The following is a 23,604-nucleotide window of genomic DNA, read 5'->3' as shown; positions in this document are numbered from 1 at the left end:
CGGGGAAGTTTCTAAGACCCCAGATGTGAAAAGATCAAAAACACATGGTTGATACAGGACGTGGTAACAGCAGCTGCCATGGGAATCAACCAGTTAGGCTTCAAAGGATCAAATGGGGTTGGTTTAACAGGATAAACACACAGTAGAGAAATTAGGAGGCTTGCCTTTGTGTCCTTCAAACCCTGTTTCCTCACCTCTGAAAGATGACAGCCCAGCTGAATTATTCTAAGGTGTCTTCCGTCTTCCAACTTTAACAGTTGGTAATTCTAAAAACTGGCTACTGTGTTACACTTTAGGAGAAGGTTTTATTGCATTCTGGAGGATTAGATAAAATAGAAATAATTTAAAAATTATTATTGTCTCCTCTGTGCCATGTAATTATGTGATTTCCACCTTTCCTTAATAGGTCAGGATGAATCCCAACTTGCATTGCATTTTAGATACTTCATTCACTGCCACAAGTCCAACCCCCTTTTGTTACATAAACTCTCATCTCATTCAGCTCTTCCTGCCGTAATCTTACTCAACCCCTACCCCTGCCCTTGCAAGGCTTTTCTATGCCCTTGCAGCAGACCTCAGGATCTTATAGCAGCAAATGTCCACCGTCCCCTTCATCTTGTCTCATCACCGTTTTGCTCCAACTGAAACCTGGCTCTCTTCTGAGGACACTGCTTCCCCTCCAGCCCTCCCAAATGGAGGCTGACTTTTCTCCTATATCCCTCTTACCAGTGGGCCTGCAGGTGGGTGAGGTATGGTTGCTCTTCAGTGCTGCTTCCAGACCATTTCACCACCATCCTTCCTCAAAATCACCAGCTCCCCTGACGTGAATTCTCAGAGGACACCAACTGCACTCTGTCTTGCTGCCGTCACCCACCAAGCCATTAGTCCCTCTTCCTCACCAGTGTAGATCTTAGCATCTGGCTCAAAGATTTCCCTTCCCACTTTCTGCTGATAGTCACCTGCCATGACCCATCCTCCACAGAATCTCCATCAGACTGGCTCTTATGTTGTTGATCTCCTCCCTCCGATGCCCTTCCCTGTGCCATACCTCTGCTACCCACATCTCTTCCGTATTCTCAGTGGGGCTCAGAGAATGATGGGGAAGTAATTGCTCTGCCTTCAGAAGCTCAGGTGGAAGCATTCCACTCCCTGACCTCCACCTGTTATCTTTCCACCTCACTTACTTAGCAACACTGCCGCACAGAATTCTTCAAACCCATCAGGATTTCCAATTCATTGACTCCCCTACTTTCTCAGAGTCTCTCATCCTTGGTCCCTATTCCCTCCTGTTCCCACCTTGTAAAACCCTGACTATTTAAACTCAGCACTCCACACCTGCTCCTGAGCAATTCATCCCTGACGAAGCAAAATCGAACCAGTCTTCTGACCAGTCCTACATTTCATTTGTGAACATAAAATTCAGTAGGCCCTTCACATTTTCCTAAACGCTTCCCAATTCTCTCAGACTTCTGTTTCCTTCAAATATCTTCTCTGCTTTTATGACTTGGCTTCTCATTTCACTGAGAAATTAGTATCAATCACGAGAGAACTAATTCACCTTTTCACTGACAAATATACCAACATGCCTGCATTTGAAGCCGGATATTCAACCACCTCACCTGTGACTGTGGATAAGCTGTCCTTGCTTTTCTAAGTTCAAACTCTTTCCTGTCACCTTAGGACTTACCTTCTTAAATATTCCCTATCTCCAACATTATCAATTATTTCCTTTACATGTTCTTAATACCATGTGAGCATATTGTGATATTTGACACACTGAAAAAGAGAAAGGAGCATGATCCCACAAGTCCTTCCAGCTACAACACAGTTTTTTTGTATGCACTCCTTTACAGCAAAATTTCTCAAAAGATGTGTTTATATATATATATATATATATTTTTTTTTTTTTTGGTTCTTCACCTCCCATTCTCTCTCTACAAAAAGTTTTATGATGAAATATAACATACATACAATTTAGAGAACAATATTAAAGAGAATACGCGAATTTGTGAATTTGCATCATCCAGCTAAGAAACAGAACATTGGCTATATTTTAAAGTTTAAATCCTTCTCCCTCCTTTCAACATCTAGTTTCAACAGCTAGTGTCCTAAATGTGACATAATCCTTCCCATGCTTTTCTTCATTGCTTTGTGTGTGTGTGTGTGTGTGTGTGTGTGTGTGTGTATGGATATATACACATGTGTATGCATATGGATGTATATATATGTATATGCATATACACATACCTATATGGAGACTTGCATTAAAACTTTATAAAAATGAAGTATTATTGTATGCCATATCTTCTTCTGTGTTCTGTTTCTTTCACTCAGCATTATGTTTGAGATTTATCCAGTTTGAGAGTATAGCAGTAGTTTATTTTCACTGTGTACAGTATTCCCTTAGATTAATGTAGCACAATGTATCTGTCCATTCCATAGTTGACGAACATTTGGGTTGTTTCCAGTGGTTTTGCTCTCTCCTAAGGACACTGCTTCCCTTTTAACAATGTGGCTATAAGTACTCTCATACGTAATCATGGAGCGGGCAAGCATTCCTCTAGGGTGTATACATAAGAGCAGAATTGCTAAGTCAAAGAGTATGCACATAATACCAAGCTCCCTCCAAGGTAGAGACAGCCATGGGTGAAAGCTCTTACAGCCTAGCATCCTTCCCACCTCTTAGTATTGGTAAATTGTTTAATCCTGGCCACTCTGGTGGGAGTGTGATGGTATCTCACTGTGGTAAATATTTTGCAGTACTCTGAGTATAAAAAGGTCCTCATCTTTTTATGTTTTTGGTGAGTCATTATGTTTCCTTTTCTCTGCCTATTCATATCGGTTCCTCATTTTTCTACTGGATTTTGTTTTTTTACCTTTTGGAAATTATGATTAGGAATTACTTACATATTCTATATCTAGTCCTTTGCTATTGTATGTCTTACAAATGGAGTCTACCATTTTGTGACCTGTCTTTTCACTCCACTTATGGTATGTTCTGATAAACGAATTCTTAATTTGTGTGGCCAAATGTGTCCAACTTTTCCCTTATGTTCTTCTTTTGTCTTGTTAAATAAATCCTTTTTTTGCCCAGATATCCTAATGATACCCTACTGTATTCTCTTCTAAATGTTTTAAAATGTTATCTTTCACATTAAATAGTCCCTTATCTAGCACTCATGAATATGAGGAAATCCTAATTACTGTAGCTTAGTAACAAATCTCAATATCTGGCAGGGCAGGTCTCCACCTGGATCATTTTCATCAAGAATATTCTGACAGTTCTTGGTTCTTACCATTTCATATAAATTTTAATCCTCAGTTTGTAGAAGAAAAAAACCTGTTGGGATTTTAATTATATTTGTAGTGACTATAGATCAATTTGAGTAGAATTGATGATATTGAGTATTCTTGTCCAAGAACATATTATCTCTTTACTTATTTACATCCTTTTTATGTCTTTCAGTGAAATTTTGTAATCATTATCTTTAAAATTTTGCATATTTTTGTTCAAATATATTCCTCAGTATTTTGTTTTTCAGTTCCTAGTATAAATGATATTTTAAAATCGTATTTTCTGTAGAAAAGGAATTGATTTTGTACATTGATTTTGTATCTAGTCATCCTGCTAAATTAATTTAATAATTTTGACAATTCATCTGTATATTCTTTGGTGTTTGCTATGTACATAGTCATCATCTACAAATTTATGATACTTGTATTTCTTCTTCCTTCTTGTTCTTTATGCTTTATATCTCTTTTTTTTTTAATTAGATTCAATAGATATAAAATTACTCTTGCTTGATTTGCTTATATCCTTTTTTTTTAAATTTATTTATTTATTTTTTTATTATACTTTAAGTTCTAGGGTACATGTGCATGACGTTTATATCATGTATAACTCCCCAATGCAATCCCTCCCTCCTCCCCCCTCCCCATGATAGGCCCCAGTGTGTGATGTTCCCCTTCCCGAGTCCAAGTGATCTCATTGTTCAGTTCCCACCTATGAGTGAGAACATGCGGTGTTTGGTTTCTCTTCTTGTGATAGTTTGCTAAGAATGATGGTTCCAGCTGCATCCATGTCCCTACAAAGGACGCAAACTCATCCTTTTTTATGGCTGCATAGTATTCCATGGTGTATATGTGCCACATTTTCTTAATCCAGTCTGTCACAGATGGACATTTGGGTTGATTCAAGTCTTTGCTATTGTGAATAGTGCCGCAATAAACATACGTGTGCATGTGTCTTTGTAGTAGAGTAATTTATAATCCTTTGGGTATATACCCAGTAGTGGGATGGCTGGGTCATATGGTACATCTAGTTCTAGATCCTTGAGGAATCGCCATACTGTTTTCCATAATGGTTGAACTAGTTTACAATCCCACCAACAGTGTAAAAGTGTTCCTATTTCTCCACATCCTCTCCAACACCTGTTGTTTCCTGACTTCTTAATGATTGCCATTCTAACTGGTGTGAGATGGTATCTCATTGTGGTTTTGATTTGCATTTCTCTGATGGCGAGTGATGATGAGCATTTTTTCATGTGTCTGTTGGCTGTATGGATGTCTTCTTTTGAGAAATGTCTGTTCATATCCTTTCCCCACTTTTTGATGGGGTTGTTTGTTTTTTTCTTGTATATTTGTTTGAGTTCTTTGTAGATTCTGGATATTAGCCCTTTGTCAGATGAGTAGGTTGCAAAAATTTTCTCCCATTCTGTAGGTTGCCTGTTCACTCTGATGGTAGTTTCTTTTGCTGTGCAAAAGCTCTTTAGTTTAATTAGATCCCATGTGTCAATTTTTGCTTTTGCTGCCGTTGCTTTTGGTGTTTTAGACATGAAGTCCTTGCCCATGCCTATGTCCTGAATGGTACTACCTAGATTTTCTTCTAGGGTTTTTATGGTATTAGGTCTAACATTTAAGTCTCTGATCCATCTTGAATTAATTTTCGTATAAGGGGTAAGGAAGGATCCAGTTTCAGCTTTCTACTTATGGCTAGCCAATTTTCCCAGCACCATTTATAAATAGGGAATCCTTTCCCCATTTCTTGTTTTTGTCAGGTTTGTCAAAGATCAGATGGCTGTAGATGTGTGGTATTATTTCTGAGGACTCTGTTCTGTTCCATTGGTCTATATCTCTGTTGTGGTACCAGTACCATGCTGTTTTGGTTACTGTAGCCTTGTAGTATAGTTTGAAGTCAGGTAGCGTGACGCCTCCAGCTTTGTCCTTTTGACTTAGGATTGTCTTGGCAATGCGGGCTCTTTTTTGGTTCCATATGAACTTTAAAGCCGTTTTTTCCAATTCTGTGAAGAAAGTCATTGGTAGCTTGATGGGGATGGCATTGAATCTATAAATAACCTTGGGCAGTGTGGCCATTTTCACGATATTGATTCTTCCTATCCATGAGCATGGTATGTTCTTCCATTTGTTTGTGTCCTCTTTGATTTCACTGAGCAGTGGTTTGTAGTTCTCCTTGAAGAGGTCCTTTACATCCCTTGTAAGCTGGATTCCTAGGTATTTGATTCTCTTTGAAGCAATTGTGAATGGAAGTTGATTCCTGATTTGGCTCTCTGCTTGTCTGTTACTGGTGTATAAGAATGCTTGTGATTTTTGCACATTAATTTTGTATCCTGAGACTTTGCTGAAGTTGCTTATCAGCTTAAGGAGATTTTGGGCTGAGACAATGGGGTTTTCTAAATATACAATCATGTCATCTGCAAACAGGGACAATTTGACTTCTTCTTTTCCTAACTGGATACCCTTGATTTCTTTCTCTTGCCTGATTGCCCTAGCCAGAACTTCCAACACTATGTTGAATAGGAGTGGTGAGAGAGGGCATCCCTGTCTTGTGCCAGTTTTCAAAGGGAATTTTTCCAGTTTTTGCCCATTCAGTATGATATTAGCTGTGGGTTTGTCATAAATAGCTCTTATTATTTTGAGGTACGTTCCATCAATACCGAATTTATTGAGCGTTTTTAGCATCAAGGGCTGTTGATTTTGTCAAAAGCCTTTTCTGCATCTATTGAGATAATCATGTGGTTCTTGTCTTTGGTTCTGTTTATATGCTGGATTACGTTTATTGATTTGCGAATGTTGAACCAGCCTTGCATCCCAGGGATGAAGCCCACTTGATCATGGTGGATAAGCTTTTTGATGTGCTGCTGAATCCGGTTTGCCAGTATTTTATTGAGGATTTTTGCATCGATGTTCATCAGGGATATTGGTCTAAAATTCTCTTTTTTTGTTGTGTCTCTGCCAGGCTTTGGTATCAGGATGATGTTGGCCTCATAAAAAGAGTTAGGGAGGATTCCCTCTTTTTCTATTGATTGAAATAGTTTCAGAAGGAATGGTACCAGCTCCTCCTTGTACCTCTGGTAGAATTCAGCTGTGAATCCATCTGGTCCTGGACTTTTTTTGGTGGGTAGGCTATTAATTGTTGCCTCAATTTCAGAGCCTGCTATTGGTCTATTCAGGGATTCAACTTCTTCCTGGTTTAGTCTTGGAAGAGTGTAAGTGTCCAGGAAATTATCCATTTCTTCTAGATTTTCTAGTTGATTTGCGTAGAGGTATTTATAGTATTCTCTGATGGTTGTTTGTATTTCTGTGGGGTCGGTGGTGATATCCCCTTTATCATTTTTTATTGCGACTATTTGATTCCTCTCTCTTTTCTTCTTTATTAGTCTTGCTAGCGGTCTGTCAATTTTGTTGATCTTTTCAAAAAACCAACTCCTGGATTCATTGATTTTTTGGAGGGTTTTTTGTGTCTCTATCTCCTTCAGTTCTGCTCTGATCTTAGTTATTTCTTGCCTACTGCTAGCTTTTGAATGTGTTTGCTCTTGCCTCTCTAGTTCTTTTAATTGTGATGTTAGAGTGTCAATTTTAGATCTCTCCTGCTTTCTCTTGTGGGCATTTAGTGCTATAAATTTCCCTCTACACACTGCTTTAAATGTGTCCCAGAGATTCTGGTATGTTGTATCTTTGTTCTCATTGGTTTTGAAGAACATCTTTATTTCTGCTTTCATTTCGTTATGTACCCAGTAGTCATTCAGGAGCAGGTTGTTCAGTTTCCATGTAGTTGAGCGTTTTGATTGAGTTTCTTAGTCCTGAGTTCTAGTTTGATTGCACTGTGGTCTGAGAGACAGTTTGTTATAATTTCTGTTCTTGTACATTTGCTGAGGAGTGCTTTACTTCCATTATGTGGTCAATTTTGGAATAAGTGCGATGTGGTGCTGAGAAGAATGTATATTCTGTTGATTTGGGGTGGAGAGTTCTATAGATGTCTATTAGGTCCGCTTGTTGCAGAGATGAGTTCAATTCCTGGATATCCTTGTTAACTTTCTGTCTCGTTGATCTGTCTAATGTTGACAGTGGAGTGTTGAAGTCTCCCATTATTATTGTATGGGAGTCTAAGTCTCTTTGTAGGTCTCTAAGGACTTGCTTTATGAATCTGGGTGCTCCTGTATTGGGTGCATATATATTTAGGAGAGTTAGCTCTTCCTGTTGAATTGATCCCTTTACCATTATGTAATGGCCTTCTTTGTCTCTTTTGATCTTTGATGGTTTAAAGTCTGTTTTATCAGAGACTAGGATTGCAACCCCTGCTTTTTTTTGTTCTCCATTTGCTTGGTAGATCTTCCTCCATCCCTTTATTTTGAGCCTATGTATGTCTCTGCATGTGAGATGGGTCTCCTGAATACAGCAGACTGATGGGTCTTGACTCTTTATCCAGTTTGCCAGTCTGTGTCTTTTAATTGGAGCATTTAGTCCATTACATTTAAGGTTATATTGTTATGTGTGAACTTGATCCTGTCATTATGGTATTAACTGGTTATTTTGCTCATTAGTTGATGCAATTTCTTCCTAGCCTCGATGGTCTTTACATTTTGGCATGTTTTTGCAATGGCTGGTACCGGTTGTTCCTTTCCATGTTTAGTGCTTCCTTCAGGGTCTCTTGTAAGGCAGGCCTGGTGGTGACAAAATCTCTAAGCATTTGCTTATCTGTAAAGGATTTTATTTCTCCTTCACTGATGAAGCTTAGTTTGGCTGGATATGAAATTCTGGGTTGAAAATTCTTTTCTTTAAGAACGTTGAATATTGGCCCCCACTCTCTTCTGGCTTGTGGAGTTTCTGACGAGAGGTCTGCTGTTAGTCTGATGGGCTTCCTTTGTGGGTAACCCGACCTTTCTCTCTGGCTGCCCTTAAGATTTTTTCCTTCATTTCAACTTTGGTGAATCTGGCAATTATGTGTCTTGGAGTTGCTCTTCTGGAGGAGTATCTTTGTGGCGTTCTCTGTATTTCCTGAATTTGAATGTTGGCCTGCCCTACTAGGTTGGGGAAGTTCTCCTGGATGATATCCTGAAGAGTGTTTTCCAACTTGGTTCCATTTTCCCCCTCACTTTCAGGCACCCCAATCAGACGTAGATTTGGTCTTTTTACATAATCCCATACTTCTTGCAGGCTTTGTTCATTTCTTTTTCTTCTTTTTTCTTTTGGTTTCTCTTCTCGCTTCATTTCATTCATTTGATCCTCAATCGCTGATACTCTTTCTTCCAGTTGATCAAGTCGGTTACTGAAGCTTGTGCATTTGTCACGTATTTCTCGTGTCATGGTTTTCATCTCTGTCATTTCGTTTATGATCTTCTCTGCATTAATTAGTCTAGCTGTCATTCTTCCACTTTTTTTTCAAGATTTTTAGTTTCTTTGCACTGGGTACGTAATTCCTCCTTTAGCTCTGAGAGGTTTGATGGACTGAAGCCTTCTTCTCTCATCTCGTCAAAGTCATTCTCTGACCAGCTTTGATCCGTTGCTGGCGATGGGCTGCGCTCCTTTGCAGGGGGAGATGCGCTCTTATTTTTTGAATTTCCAGCTTTTCTGCCCTGCTTCTTCCCCATCTTTGTGGTTTTATCTGTCTCTGGTCTTTGATGATGGTGACGTACTGATGGGGTTTTGGTATAGGTGTCCTTCCTGTTTGATAGTTTTCCGTCTGACAGTCAGAAGGACTGTCTGTTGGTCTGTTGGAGATTGCTTGAGGTCCACTCCAGACCCTGTTTTCCTGGTGTCAGCAGCAGAGGTTGCCGAAGATAGAATATTGCTGAACAGCGAGTGTACCTGTCTGATTCTTTCTTTGGAAGTTTCCTCTCAGGGGTGACTCCACCCTGTGAGGTGTGGGGTGTCAGACTGCCCCTAGTGGGGGATGTCTCCCAGCTAGGCTACTCAGGGGTCAGGGACCCACCTGAGCAGGCAGTCTGTCCGTTCTCAGATCTCAACCTCCGCGTTGGGAGATCCACGGCTCTCCCCAAAGCTGTCAGACAGAGTCGTTCGCGTCTGCAACGGCCCGCTCTTTCCCCTAATGGACTGCAGCTGTGCGCTGTCCGCAGCGGTAGAGGATGCTTTATATCTCTATCTCTTATCTTACCACTCTGGCTAGGACTTCCAGTAGAATGTTGAATGAAAGTGAGGATAACATACATCTTAGTGTTGTCTCTGATCTTAAAAGGAGTGCTTTTAACATTTCACTGCTGAGTATAATATTTGTTGTGAACTTTCTGTGGATTTGCTTTATCTGATTTTAGAACTTCCTTTCTATTTCCAATTTGTTAGGAGTATTTAGCATAAATGGATGTAAAATTGTATCAAGTGTTTTATCTATGTCCATTAAGATAGTTCTGGTTTTTCCCTCAAGCTGCTAAGTGGTGAACATATTATTTGGCTTCTAATGTTAAAACAACCTAGCATCTGAGATATACCCAACATAAAGTATTATCTTTTTCAGTATACTCTCTGGCTTATTGTGTTTGCAAATATTTTGTTTAGCTTTACTGCACCTGTTTGTGATTGAATTTGGCCTTCAATTTTCTCTTTTTTTTTTTCCTGTCTGTATCTGATTTTTGGTTTTGTAATTTTGCTAGCTTCATAAAACAAGAAGTAATCCTTCTTACTTATTCTCCAGAAGAGTTGGTGTAATCTTGAAATGTTCTGATCTATGAGAGTTTGATTTAAATTTCTTATTGAGTCATCTGGGATTGGGATTTTCTTTGTAAGAAGATTTTAGCCTATAATTTCTTTAATGATTCTAAAGATATTGAAGTTTTCTATTCCTTAGTAAGTCACTTTTAGTAAGTCATATTTTCTAGGAATGTATCCATCTCATGTAAATCCTCAAATTATTATTATAAAATGGATACAATCCTCTCAACTGTTTAGTCTCTGCAAAGCCTATGGTGTCTCCCTCTTTTCATTTCTATTCTTTTTTTTTTTTTTTTTTTTTTTTTGAGACAGAGGTTTCACTCTTGTTGCCTAGGCTGGAGTGCAATGGCGTGATCTCGGCTCACCGCAATCTCCACCTCCCGGGTTCGAGTGATTGATTCTCCTGCCTCAGCCTCCCAAGTAGCTGGGATTACAGGCATGCACCACCAAGCCTGGCTAATTTTGTATTTTTTAGTAGAGACAGGGTTTCTCTGTGTTGGTCAGGCTAGTCTTGAACTCCCGACCTCAGGTGATCTACCCACCTTGGCCTCCCAAAATGCTGGGGTTACAGGTGTGAGCCACCATGCCTGGCCTTCTATTCATTTTTATTTGGGCTTTCTGGTCTCCTTTCTTAGTCTTGCCAGACACACAAAAAAACTATCTAATAAACTCATTGATCATATTTATTGTAGTTTTATTTTTATTTCAATAATTTATTCTTTTATTTTATTATTTCCTTTACTACTTTGGATTTATTTTCTGTTCTTTGGCTAACGTTTGCTTGTCAATTTTGAGTCGTTTGTCTGTTTGAATGCTAACATTGAAAGTTATAAATTCTCTTCTAAATACAGTTTTACCTCCATCTTGCATTTTAGTATGTAATGGCGTTACAATTGAGTTCTAAATACTTTTAATATTCATTATAATGCGTTTAGATTTTTTAATTTTTCAAATGTGGGACTTTTCTAGTTATAGTTCTTTCTTCACTTCCAACTTAATTGTGCTGTGGTTTAAAAATGATATCTCTAATAACAAGCTTCTGAAATTTGTTGATGTTGGCCTTATTCAATATAGCATATTCTGTTCTTATAAATTTCTGGGCATATTTGAAAATAATATATATTCTATAAGCACTGAGTGGAATGTTCTATGTGTGCCTATTGGTTCAAGTTTGTTCATTATTCTGTTCTAATCTACTGTATCCTCACTGCCTTTTTTTAATCTACTTAATCTATCATCACTTACTAAGATAATTGTATTAAACATCTTCCATTTCCATTTTGGTGGTATATTGTCAATTTCTCTTTGTAATTCTGTAAATTTTTGCTTCATATATTTTAAGGTTATGTTATAGGCACACAGATTTTGACTTTTTATATCTTCTTGGAACATTGAGCCTTTTAACCAAACATTAAACATCTTCTGGCTGGGCGCGGTGGCTCAAGCCTGTAATCCCAGCACTTTGGGAGGCCGAGACGGGCGGATCACGAGGTCAGGAGATCGAGACCATCCTGGCTAACACGGTGAAACCCCGTCTCTACTAAAAATACAAAAAACTAGCCGGGCGAGGTGGCGGGCGCCTGTAGTCCCAGCTACTCGGGAGGCTGAGGCAGGAGAATGGCGTAAACCCGGGAGGCGGAGCTTGCAGTGAGCTGAGATCCGGCCACTGCACTCCAGCCCGGACGAAAGAGCAAGACTCCGTCTCAAAAAACAAAAACAAAAAAAATCTTCTTTATCACTAGCAATATTTCTTGTACTAGAGTGTGTTTTGTCTTCTATTAATGTAGCTAAAACAATTTTTCCTTGGTGATATTTGCTTGGTGCATCTTTTTTTATCCTTTGGCTTTCAACCTTGCTGTGCCCTTACATTAGAAGACATTTTTATAATCAGCATAGAACTGATTTTTTAAATCCACTTTAGCAATATGTATTTTTTAACTGGAGGGTTTTGTTCATTAACATTAATCGTGGTACATTTTAATTTAAATCTGCCATTTTACTATGTTCTTTTAGTTTGCTATTCTTTTTCTTTTTCATTGACTTCCTTTTTTGTCTGCTTTGGGGTATAATTTACATGTTTTCTTGTATTTTTCTTATTCCATTTTTTCCTTTGCTACTTTGAATGTCGTGCCATGTAGTTCTACTGTTCTAATGGTTATCACTGCTATTCTAATAAGCATCCTTAAATAAATAAATTTATTACTATTTTTAGTCTCTTCACAATGATTAAAAGACTTTAGGATAGTTTGACGTCTCCTGTTCATCCATCAAATTATATTCTATCATTCCTAGTAATTTAGATTGTTCTCTATTATTTATTTAAGCCCCAGGAACTATACATATATCCCGAATGTTTATTTATTTGTTTATTATTTATTTTTTATTTTTTTATTTTTTTTGAGACTGAGTCTCGCTCTGTCACCCAGACTAGAGTGTAGTGGCATGATCTCCACTCACTGCAACCTCCGCCTCCTGGATTCAAGCGATTCTCCTGCCTCGGCATCCCAAGTAACTGGGACTACAGGCACACGCCACCACGCCTGGCTAGTTTTTGTATTTTTAGTAGAGACAGGGTTTCGTCATGTTTACCAGGCTGGTCTCAAACTCCTGACCTTGTGATCTCCCTGCCTCGGCCTCCTATTTAGATTAACCAACATACTTACCATTATTGCTCTATAGTCCAGACATCCGACTGAGGTATATTCCATTAGGAATTGCTTTAGTAAAGGTCTATTGATGAAGTGCTCTCATTCTTTCTTTGTCTGAAATGTATTTATTTTCCCCTTGTTCTTTAAAAATAGTTTTGTGGAGGAGAGAATTCAAGAATAACATAAATTCTCTTTGATTATTGAAAATATTATTCTACTGTGTCCTGGCTTCCATTTTTGTTGCCGGGTAGTCAGTTATCAGTCCAGTTTTGTTTTTTGTGTGTGTGTGTGCTGTCGTTGTTTTAAGAAACTTGTCTTTGCTCTGAAGCTAATTTTAAGATTATTTTTTTCTTTTGGTAATCTGTAGTTTCATAGTGAAGTATTTATATGAGGGTTCCTATATATTTATTCTGCTTGGGATTTGTTGTGCCTTCTTGATCTTACGTTGAGTGTCTTTCAGCAATTCTAGAAAATATTTAGCCAGACTCTTCTCAAATGTTGCTTCTTGCTTGTTCTATTTTGTTCTTCTGGCACTTTTGTTATACTTATGTGTGATGTTTTCATTATCTCCTGTCTTTTATTTTTTTTTTTTTTTTTTTTTTTTTTTTTTTTTTTTTTTTTTTTTGAGACGGAGTCTCGCTCTGTCGCCCAGGCTGGAGTGCAGTGGCCGGATCTCAGCTCACTGCAAGCTCCGCCTCCGGGTTTACGCCATTCTCTGCCTCAGCCTCCCGAGTAGCTGGGACTACAGGCGCCCGCAACCTCGCCCGGCTAGTTTTTTTGTTATTTTTAGTAGAGACGAGGTTTCACCATGTTCGCCAGGATGGTCTCAATCTCCTGACCTTGTGATCCGCCCGTCTCGGCCTCCCAAAGTGCTGGGATTACAGGCTTGAGCCACCGCGCCCGGCCTCTCCTGTCTTTTAATAACTTGCATATTTTTCCTTTTTTCTCTTTCTACCCTGCAGTTTAGAAACTTCTCCATGTATATCATATAGCAGTCGAATCCCCTTTCAAGCTTTGTTGAAATGTAAATTATAATTGTATTTTCCATTTTTAGATCTTCTACTCTGTTATTTTATAATTTTGCTTGCTTGTTTTTATTCTTTGTTATTTTTCACATTTTAAGCCTTCTCTTTTATTTATTTTTAGAATATGTTTATTAGAGTATAATCTTAAGACACTTTCTGATTTGTCAACTTACAAATATTTGTTTCTTCCTGCCATATAGTAAAGTGATACAAAGGCCTACTGAAAATTATTAGCTTCTTTCTCCTGGAATTCTCCATCAACATATGATCATTTTTGCATTGCCAGCAAACACCTCTTAAAAGCTTCTTCTATGCTTCTTTTCACAAAGCAATGCTATCACAAGCCATAATTCTCATGTTATCCACTTCATAAATTTTGCCACTTCTCTGAATCCAGCATTCAGTACCACGGTCTACACACTATCACAGATTTTGAGTGTGCTCAGAGAACCTCTGAAATGAACTCCATTCTTGATTCTATCCAAATCACACATTACATTTAGATATCATGTCTCCTCCTGAGTCTCCTCCATTGCAGGACAGGCCTCAGTCTTTGCCATTCATAACCTTGACACTTTGTGCAAGAGGCCATATTCTTAACATCAGAGCATAGTCTATGCAGAGTGCTTAGCAAAGTATTGGGCATGTGGTAGGATTTTTATAATAATAGATATTTTTGTTAGGGAAATCAATACATCTTCCTTTTGAGGAGTAGAACGAGAATGGCTCCTCATGTTCTCTTTGTGTTGATTAGCTTGGCCAAACTTGAAGCGTTTATAAAGAATAGTGAGAGCGGCTTACTCAAGAAAGTTGAAAAAGGAGATTTCCAAGGCTTGGTTGAGATCATGGGACACCTTATGGCTGTGAAAGAACGGCAGAGTAACACTGATGAGATGTTTGAGCCCTTAAAGCAGACTCTTGAATTGCTGAAGACCTATGAACAAGAATTGCCAGAAACAGTGTTTAAGCAGCTGGAGGTCAGTGCATTTGTGTCTTCCTTATAAAAGAAATAGAACATTTTAGGATTTCAGAATGGGGTAAAGTGGGATACAGCAAATGAAAAACAGGGCTTGGAGCTGACTCAAGATCTATGTTTTGGAACTATAATGTGTAGCATATTTGCAATGTCTAGCAAATTCTGAAAACTCAATACATATGGGAGAAGGCAATGCTGGAGATATATGAGAGAATTAAGATGGATAATTTTTTTCCATAGAAATGAACCAGTGTTTTGGTTGAGAAAAAAAAGCAGATCTGAAATTTGTTAAGATGGCCCAAGAGGAAATGTGGGACATGAAAGAAAATAACCAAGCAATCCTGAAGAATATAGAAAAGGGAAGGGGTTAATGTAGTTTCAGTAGAAATACAGTAGAAGCAATAGAAACCGAAGATTGTAGAAATGTCTTCCTTTAAGAAAAATCTAAAAGTCTCTTTAGCATTGCAAGTTTTCACAAATTTAGAGGGCTTAGAGGACCAGAGGTTGAGAGCAAGAAGGTTAGTGTTGTGTGAACAGTAGGTAATAGTTGAGAGCAGCTGCGGAAGGAAGTCGAGGAAGAGTGGGTGGAGGGCAGATTGTAGGGAATGGGAAGATGACACCACCACATCATCGTACCATCTTGTAACACAGATGGAAGCATCTGGGCTCTGTCCAGCTCAGGACTATGGGAAAGGCAAGAGCGCCTTGGGAATCTGACCACACTGAGGTTTCCTTTGCAGGAGCTGCCTGAGAAATGGAACAACATAAAAAAGGTGGCCATTACTGTGAAGCAGCAGGTGGCCCCACTGCAGGCAGATGAAGTGACACTTCTCCGCCAGAGGTGCACAGCCTTCGATGCAGAACAGCAGCAATTCTGGGAACGATTCCACAAAGAAGCCCCATTCAGGTATGGGCCAAACACTGCTGCCTCTCTTTCTCTGAACACTGCAGTCTTTGAGTCACGGATAATCTTTTTGTTGAACGTGTGTATTCTTCCAGCAGCTGCAGACCAGTTAATAATCTTCCTTCCCATTTAGGACCTTTGGTTGAAACGTGGTGCTAATGTGGACCGAATCCTATCATGACCTGTACAGACCAAGGATTGTAGAAATATCTTGCCTTAAAAAGATGCATATATATCTAGAAGCATCTTTGTGCCTCCAAGTTTATAAAGGGATGATAGGTGGTATAATTACTAGGATTTTACTAAACCTTTAGCATTCTATGTTCTCACAGACTGTTCTTTTGGTTTTAAAAAGTGGCTGATGGAATTTTTTAAATTTTACAGCACATTTCATTTTGGCGGCGTAAAGGAAGGATTTAGGTGAAGGTTTTCTTCAGGGGTTTCTCTCCACTTGGTTCAGACACCTCCCTGCCTCCCTGCTTGTTATGACAGGTCTTTACATAAACAAAGCAACTCTAGGATGGGTAACACCATTCACCTGTGCCCACACTGCACACACTTGGGCTCCTTTCTCAGCGGTTTCCTCCCGTGATGAAGTGGTCTGCTGCTGGTCCACTTCTCAGCATCAAGGGCTCCAACCAGGAGGCCAAACTGGCGCTGAATGGTCCTACATCTGCTGATGCGCCAGCTAGATTGGGTGCCCTTTGCCCCAGCGCTTCAGCTCTATGATTTGTTTCCTGCTTCCTTGAGCTTCATTTCTTGCTGGATCTCCTCTGTAGTGTTGGGTAGACAGACTTCGACATCTCCAAACTGGAAAATTCTCGATGCTCACAGTGAGGAATGTTTTCATTTTCAAAGGTTACTTGCCCACAGAAATATTAAAGCAACAAACCAAACAAACAAAAAAACACAACTTCATTGGAACAAAGTCCAATAAAAATTAAGTGCATAGATGCTAGATTCAGGTGGCCTGGGATCTAATTTCAGGTCTTCTACTTACTTCTTATGTTATGATAAAGTTACTTAATACCTTTGTGCTCCAGATTCCTGATCTATAAAATATAGATAATACTAGTGTCCACCGCATATAGTTGTGGCTTGAACTAAAGAGATCATTCTTGAAAGTGTCTAGCATCGTGCCTGGTACTATGGTGAAAAACCATACTGGTTTGCCCAGGACTGTTCTGGTTGTTGCTTGGGAGTTTTAAAATCTCTCCAGGTGATTCTAAATGTGCAGCCCAAATGGCAGCACATTGCTTTAGAGTTATATGTTTTATATATTTATATCTTATGTCTGTTTTACACACATGTCCTTCCCTGCCTCTTAACATACTCATCTTATTCTCTGTAACTCCAAGCATAACGCTTGGGAGATAGCAGCATTTTTGAGATAGCGTTTTGCTCTGTCACCCAGGCTGGAGTGCAGCATCATGATCATAGCCTACTGCCTTGAACTCCTTGGGTTCGAGCAATTCTCTCACCTCAGCCTCCTGAGTAGCTAAGAGTACAAGCATGCTCATGTCTTAGGAAGCACCTCTGTTCTGGGCAAACTGGATGGTTGCTCACCCAACCTGTCAATCCCATTTTTATCATTCATTCTTCAAACATTTATTAAGCAGTTGCTATCTCTCAAGCATTATACCTAGGGTAACAGAGAATAAGATGAGTAGGTTAAGAGGCAGGGAAGGACAAGTGTGTAAAACAGACATAAGATATAAATATACAAAACATATGACTCTAAAGCAATGTGCTGCCTTTTGGGCTGCACATTAGAATCACCCGGAGAGATTTTAAAACTCCCAATGCCCAGTCTGCCCTGTATACCAACAAAGTTAGACTTTCTGGAGGCGAGACCTGTGAATCAGTATTTTGGAAGCTCCAGGAATTCCAATGTGCACCCAAGTTTGGAAACCACCACCCTAAAGGGAAGTAATTGGTTTCCTTTCAAGCAATCATGTAGAGGAATGTAACTCCTAATATAACTCCTAAGTCTGTATCCCTTTAGAATCGTTGCCTTAGGAGCCACACCCTTGTTCCAAAGAATCATCTGTTGCTCAAAACCCTTGTAGACTCCTTTGGGGACTGTCTTTCAGAGTCTGAGGCTTATTCCTTTGACTCTTTTTTGGGCATGCAATTGAGTTTTTGAAATTGAGCACCATTTCAGAGCCAAAACTGCTGAGGGAGGTAAGTTCTCCAGCTGGGTAATACTACTTAGTGTTAACAACAACCACACCAAAGACAGCAGCCATAAAAATAAAGACACTAATATTTTTGCACCAACAGTCTCTCTCTCTTTTTTTTTTTTTTTTGAGACAGAGTCTCACTCTGTCTCCCAGGCTGGAGTGCCACAGCACTATCTCAGCTCACTGCAACCTCTGCCTCCCGGGTTCAAGCGATTCTCCTGTCTCAGCCTCCTGAGTATCTGGGATTACAGGCGCCCACGACCACGCCCAGCTAATTTTTGTGTTTTCAGTAGAGGCGGAGTTTCACCATGTTGGTCAGGCTGGTCCCGAACTCCTGACCTCGTGATCCACCCACCTTGGCCTCCCAAAGTGCTGGGATTACAGGCATGAGCCACCACGCCCAGCCCAACAGTCTCTTAAAATAATTTCAAAAAAGAAAAATATTCAAAGATGTTGCGGGAAGTATCTTCCCAAAGAGACTTCTAAGACTGCTGGAAAGGGAAACAACATTGGTGTGCTTTTGTGTCTGTTCGAAATTCAGTATTCCGCCTTCACGGGTATATTTTGTGTATTGATCAGCTCCTGTTTGTTTTTTCATTTTATTTTTATTTGATAGTTGTGTTCCTTTTTCTTTCTTTGCACTTGTATCTGCTGGCTGTGAGGATACTGCTACTCTAAGCTGGGTGTTCCAAATTCACATCTGCTAATTTGACATGCAGATGAATCCCTGGAAGAGGATGCTTTGAAAAGAACTGCTGGGAAACCAAACATTTCTGCAATTTTGATGTATTTCTCTTTTTGTCAAGAAAAACATCAGAGCTAAAATGGAATCGTAGATTTATTGCTAAAGCGAATCTCGGTGGATGTCAACTTATGTGTTTTGTTTTCTTTCTTAGTTTGGTGTGTGCGAGTGTTCAAAATTTGTAGGTATTGTGTGTGGCATGTGAGTTTAAATCTGGTTGCTCAACTGTTAAGTTATTTATGAATTTCTAAGTTGCAGACCCCGGTACATTTTTATGTGAATTCAAGTTTGAGTTTAATTCTGGTTTCTTCACTTTTAGATCATTTCTGAATTTCTAAAGTGCAGACCCTGGTACGTTTCTCTGTGGATGCAAGTTTCTGCTCCTGATTAGGTTACACAGGTTAAGCTCAGTTTTGAATGTTCTCGTCTTTGAGGAGAGAGAGAAAAAAACCTGAGTGTCTTCTTAAGCCCTTGCAGTCTGACAGGTGCTGTGTGAAGTTAGGTTGCATAGGTTGAGGTTCTTCACGTCCAGGTCAAATTTCAGCTCCTCCTTTAGTTCTTAACTCTAAATTATAACACCACATTTCTAGCCGAGCTCTCACCACAGTCATTGGCTAAATCATCCTACTCAGATTCAAGGGCTTTGTGCAACTCTTAAAGCTGGTGACCAGTTCTCCCTCTTGAATGAAAGGAATGCCCTCATGCTGTAGTGGAGTTTCACCTTTTGATCTTCCTGACCTTGAGCACAGTCCTCCTGACCTTAAGAAATGGCACGGTAGCATACAATCTTCTTACCCACATCAAGACCAAGGTAATCGAGGGATTACTGAGTCAAAATAACCTATCTCTGTGAGCTCCAGCTCAACGAAGACCATTTGTGTTTTCAGCAGGCAACCAGATTCTATGAATGGCTGGAAGGGCTTTCTTGAAGCTACCTTCCATAGGGTGTTGTCCTACATGACAACTAGAGTAAACAGCTTTCCACATAGCCCAAGGCAGCATTCATGAGGAAAGGAAGGCTTTTGTCCTTCTTACACAGTGCCTATTGTCTTTTCCATAACTGCAGAAAAGGGCAGTATTCGTCATTAAACCTACCAGGGACGTGTCGGTATCCTAAGATATGTCATTCATTCAGCTTGATCCTGTTCTTCCAGTTAATCTGACTCATTCCCATGATTTAAGCTTTCGTGGAGTAGATGAGCTTGTGGTCTAAACAGTGGAATCAGCAAAAAAATGGTGTAGCTGTTAGGATTTTGAGATGATACACCTTTCCTGACCTCAAGGACTTATAACCTCAGGGACCATTTCAAAAATGAGCAATAAGGCATGCACACTGGGAACAGTTTTAATCCTGCCGGGGGAGGCAGTTCACACCTCCTGAAGAACATGGTGCTTGTCATGGTGAGCCACAGCCAGTGGTAAGTAAGAGCTCTTTCAAGGGGAGAAAAAAGAGTTAGAAAATGAGGATATTCTGGGCAAAGGAAATAGCACATAGGAAGATGCAGAAGGATGAAAATGCAAGAAACAGCTGGAAAACTGCATATGTGTATGACTGGGATGCAGGAAGTAGGAGAGGAGAATGGAGGAGGGCCATGTTTTGACCATAATCTCAGCCACTGAGGAGTCTAAATATGACAAAAACATAATATAAAGACCGCCTTCTCATGGCCATGGAGAACAGAGTGGGGCAAGGTAGGCTCAAGACCAGGTGCTCAATGGGAGAGTGGTTCCAACAGCCCAGATGAGAAGTGGTGAGGCCTGATCAGAAGCAGTGGCAGAGATGAGGGAGAGGGAAAATGGATTGCAGGGAGATTTAGGAGAATATCTGCAGGATTGACTGAATGTGGGAGATGGGGGAGAAGGAGAGTGCAAGGGGATTTCTCATCTTTCAGCTTGGACAAGTGGTGGGAAGAGCTCTTGTCCCACTGTTGACTGAGGTGGTCACAGAATTGGAAGGACTGAGCCTCGCAAAGTGGGAGTTAGACACATTAATTTTTTTTTTTTTCTTTTTTTTTGAGACAGAGTCTCGTTCTGTCACCCAGACTGGAGTGCAGTGGCGAGATCTTGGCTCACTGCAACCTCCACCTCCCAGGTTCAAGTGATACTGATACTCCTGCCTCAGCCTCCCGAGTAGCTGGGACTACAGGCGCCCACCACCACGCCTGGCTACTTTTTTGTATTTTTAGTAGAGACGGGATTTCACCGTGTTAGCCAGGATGGTCTTGATTTCCTGACCTCGTGATCCACCCTCCTCGGCTTCTGAAAGTGCTGGGATTATAGGCATAAGACACATTGAGTTTTATGCTACCTGGTGGGTATCAAGGAGAGGTGTGACACCATTCATGGTATACACAGATTCGGACGGTACTGAGGTTCACATTTACTAACAGCCAATTTCCCAGGAATCAATTTAACTCATTTATTCCTCTCTCTCCAGGCTCACATCTGGGTCAGGCCTGAATGAGTCGTTTTTCCACGATCAAATGCATGAGCACCATATTTTCATTTCTTATAATTATTGTTTTATTCATCCAAGCTTTCCAGGCATTTCTCTTTTAGAGTAAAATACTTTTGCCTTATTATTTCAACTTCAAAGACTCAACCCACCCTTTTCCCTCCTATTACTTTCTTGTTCTTTTTATTTTTTTATTTTTATTTTTTTTTTTGAGACAGAGTCTCATTCTGTCACCCAGGCTGGAGTACAGTGGCTCGATCTCGGCCCACTGCAACCTCCGCCTCCCAGGTTCATGCCATTCTCCTGCCTCAGCCTCCCGAGTAGCTGGGACTACAGGTGCCCGCCACCATGCCCAGCTAATTTTTTGTATTTTTAGTAGAGACAGGGTTTCACTGTGTTAACCAGGATGGTCTTGATCTCCTGACCTCATGATCCTCAAAGTGGGACGCCTCGGCCTCCCAAAGTGCTAAGATTACAGGTGTGAGCCCGGCCACTTTCTTGTTCTTATACTGTATCATTTCCCCAGGGTTTAGAGGATGGCTTCCAGTTTATTAGGCACATGAACCAGGTCTATGAATATCCTGACAATGTGCTCTAAAGTTTTGAAATCGTAAGAGGGCTACCTGTCCTCACGTCTATGGGTTCCCTTCACAACTTAGGCCAAGTTAGTTTTTATGTGTGCTTAGCTACAGAAAATGATCACCCACAAATCTAAACTATAAACAAAAATTATGCCACAGGTTGGATGAAGTTGGGAACAGGTTTGATAAACATTCACCTCTTATAAATACTTGAGAAACCAGCATTGATTTAAGAATGCTTGTGGGTGCCAAAGGAAGAATGGTTAGCAAGATAATTTCTAATCTTCTATATGCACCCCAAATAGCTCCTATCTTACCTAAAAAGTTATTCCTGAATGGTATTCCACTAACAAATTAAACAGGATGTGGGCTTTTAGAATTTGCTTGAATTTTTTAACTAATGTCAGGAGGTTCAGTTCACATTCTAAGTTCACTCTGGTCAAGATAAAAAGTGGAACCCACACACACCAACAATTAGGCTTTGGAAATGAAGAATAAGCACGAGAACTCCTCACCCTTGGTGATCTTTTTTGCTGGGCCCCTTGCCGTGAGCACATTCCATTTCTTTCCTCCTAGTTCTTTCCTCCTCATAAGGGAGAAAGCGCCTCTCTCTCTCTCTCTGTATATATATGTAGAGAGCAGGGCCCTTTTCAACTCTGAGCACTCCAACCTTCTGTTCTGAAATATGTGGGAGTTAAATAATAGAGAAGGCATGCGAGTGATAGTCAGTCCCATCCTCTTAAGATGTAAATCTACAACCATCGCACCTGAGCCAAAAATGATTTAGATGGAACAGGCACGATTCAAACATAACGAGCGTCGAAGTTAATCTGACACTAATTTAATGGTATGCATAACTGTTATTCTGTTGCTTGGCAATTAGGCTTAAGTGGTAAGCATTCAGGTAAATGACTTCAATTAGGATTACTTTCCATCTGTCAAGTCAAATATTTCTAACGTCAACAGAGAAAGGGCAGTTGAAAAACAGGACTTTATAAGTCATTTTCTTCCTTTTTCCCTCCTTTCGTATTCTACCTGCCAATACACAAACACATGCATGCACACACAGAAACACACACACAGTTGATGGGAGGAAACGGCCAATTCTCTAGTCACTCATTTCCTTGCAATCTTCCCTTTGATGGTGAACCCCATGATGCCCTGTTTTGATTTTAGCAGAACATACCATTGCCCCTTAAGCCGTGGTGTGTCTAGTATGTAGCCCTCCAAGCACACAGAAGCAAGAATACCTGAGCTTGAGGGTGAGAGTGAGTATAAAGTGGGGTTAGAGGAGAAAAATGAGAGGATCCTTGAACACTAGGGCTATGAGTACCCTTGACCATAAAAAAGCCATCTGCAGCTGGGCGGAGTGGCTCACGCCTGTGGTCCCAGCACTTTGGGAGGCCGAGGCAGGTGGATCATGAGGTCAGCAGATGGAGACCATCCTGTCCAACATGGTGAAATCCCGCCTCTACTAAAATACAAAAAATTAGCCGGTTGTGGTGGTGCGTGCCTGTAGTCCTAGCTACTCAGGAGACTGAGGCAGGGAAATCACTTGAACCTGGGAGGCGGAGATTGCAGTGAGCCAAGATTGCACCACTGCACTCCAGCCTGGTGACAGAGTGAGACTCCATCTCAAAAAAAAAAAAAAGCCATCTGCCTACATCATGGGTTCCTTTGCATATAGGGTCTTATGTTGGGGAAAACACTATGCAGGAACACATGCTTTGCGGGGTGGCAGCATAAAGTCTGTCCACACTTACAAGGATTATAAGCAGTTTCGGGTGCATGCATGCCATAAACACTGGAGAGAAGAGGATGAGGAAATGTGAACGAAAAAACTAGAAATGGTGGTCATATGTGTCGAGTGCAGACCCAGAGGCTGCCCCAGGATGCAGAAGAGAGTGGGCCAGGGAAGGGTAAAGGCAGAAAAGTTAGATCAGGGACCGCTTGGAGGAGAGCTCACGAAGATGAGGAGCCAGACTTGAGGCACACAGTGAAGGAAAGTGACCACGATTATCTATCACGGACTTTGCAGCCAGTCTTCATGGCCACTCACAATGGTTCTCCAGTGTGGAGTGCTGTTGCCTGAAGCTGATGCAGGCACCAGTGTGAGCTTCACGTTGA

The 23,604-nt window shown here is 40.4% G+C and overlaps 1 protein-coding gene across 1 annotated transcript in view; it reads left to right on the top strand.

Moving 5' to 3' along the window:
• Window positions 1-23,604, top strand: part of DNAH9 (dynein axonemal heavy chain 9) — a 386,382-nt gene that overhangs the window by 74,165 nt on the left and 288,613 nt on the right. Inside the window, exons 18-19 of the mRNA XM_033184520.1 lie at window positions 14,391-14,613; window positions 15,353-15,519. Coding sequence (XP_033040411.1) covers window positions 14,391-14,613; window positions 15,353-15,519 — 390 coding nt within the window. The remainder of the gene's footprint in view (window positions 1-14,390; window positions 14,614-15,352; window positions 15,520-23,604) is intronic.

This window comes from Trachypithecus francoisi, unplaced genomic scaffold, assembly GCF_009764315.1.
Source record: "Trachypithecus francoisi isolate TF-2019V2 unplaced genomic scaffold, Tfra_2.0 Lachesis_group20, whole genome shotgun sequence".
In the NCBI taxonomy this organism is placed as follows: domain Eukaryota; kingdom Metazoa; phylum Chordata; class Mammalia; order Primates; family Cercopithecidae; genus Trachypithecus; species Trachypithecus francoisi.
The sequence above is the reverse complement of the archived record's forward strand: the minus strand, read 5'-3'. Positions and strand labels throughout refer to the sequence as shown.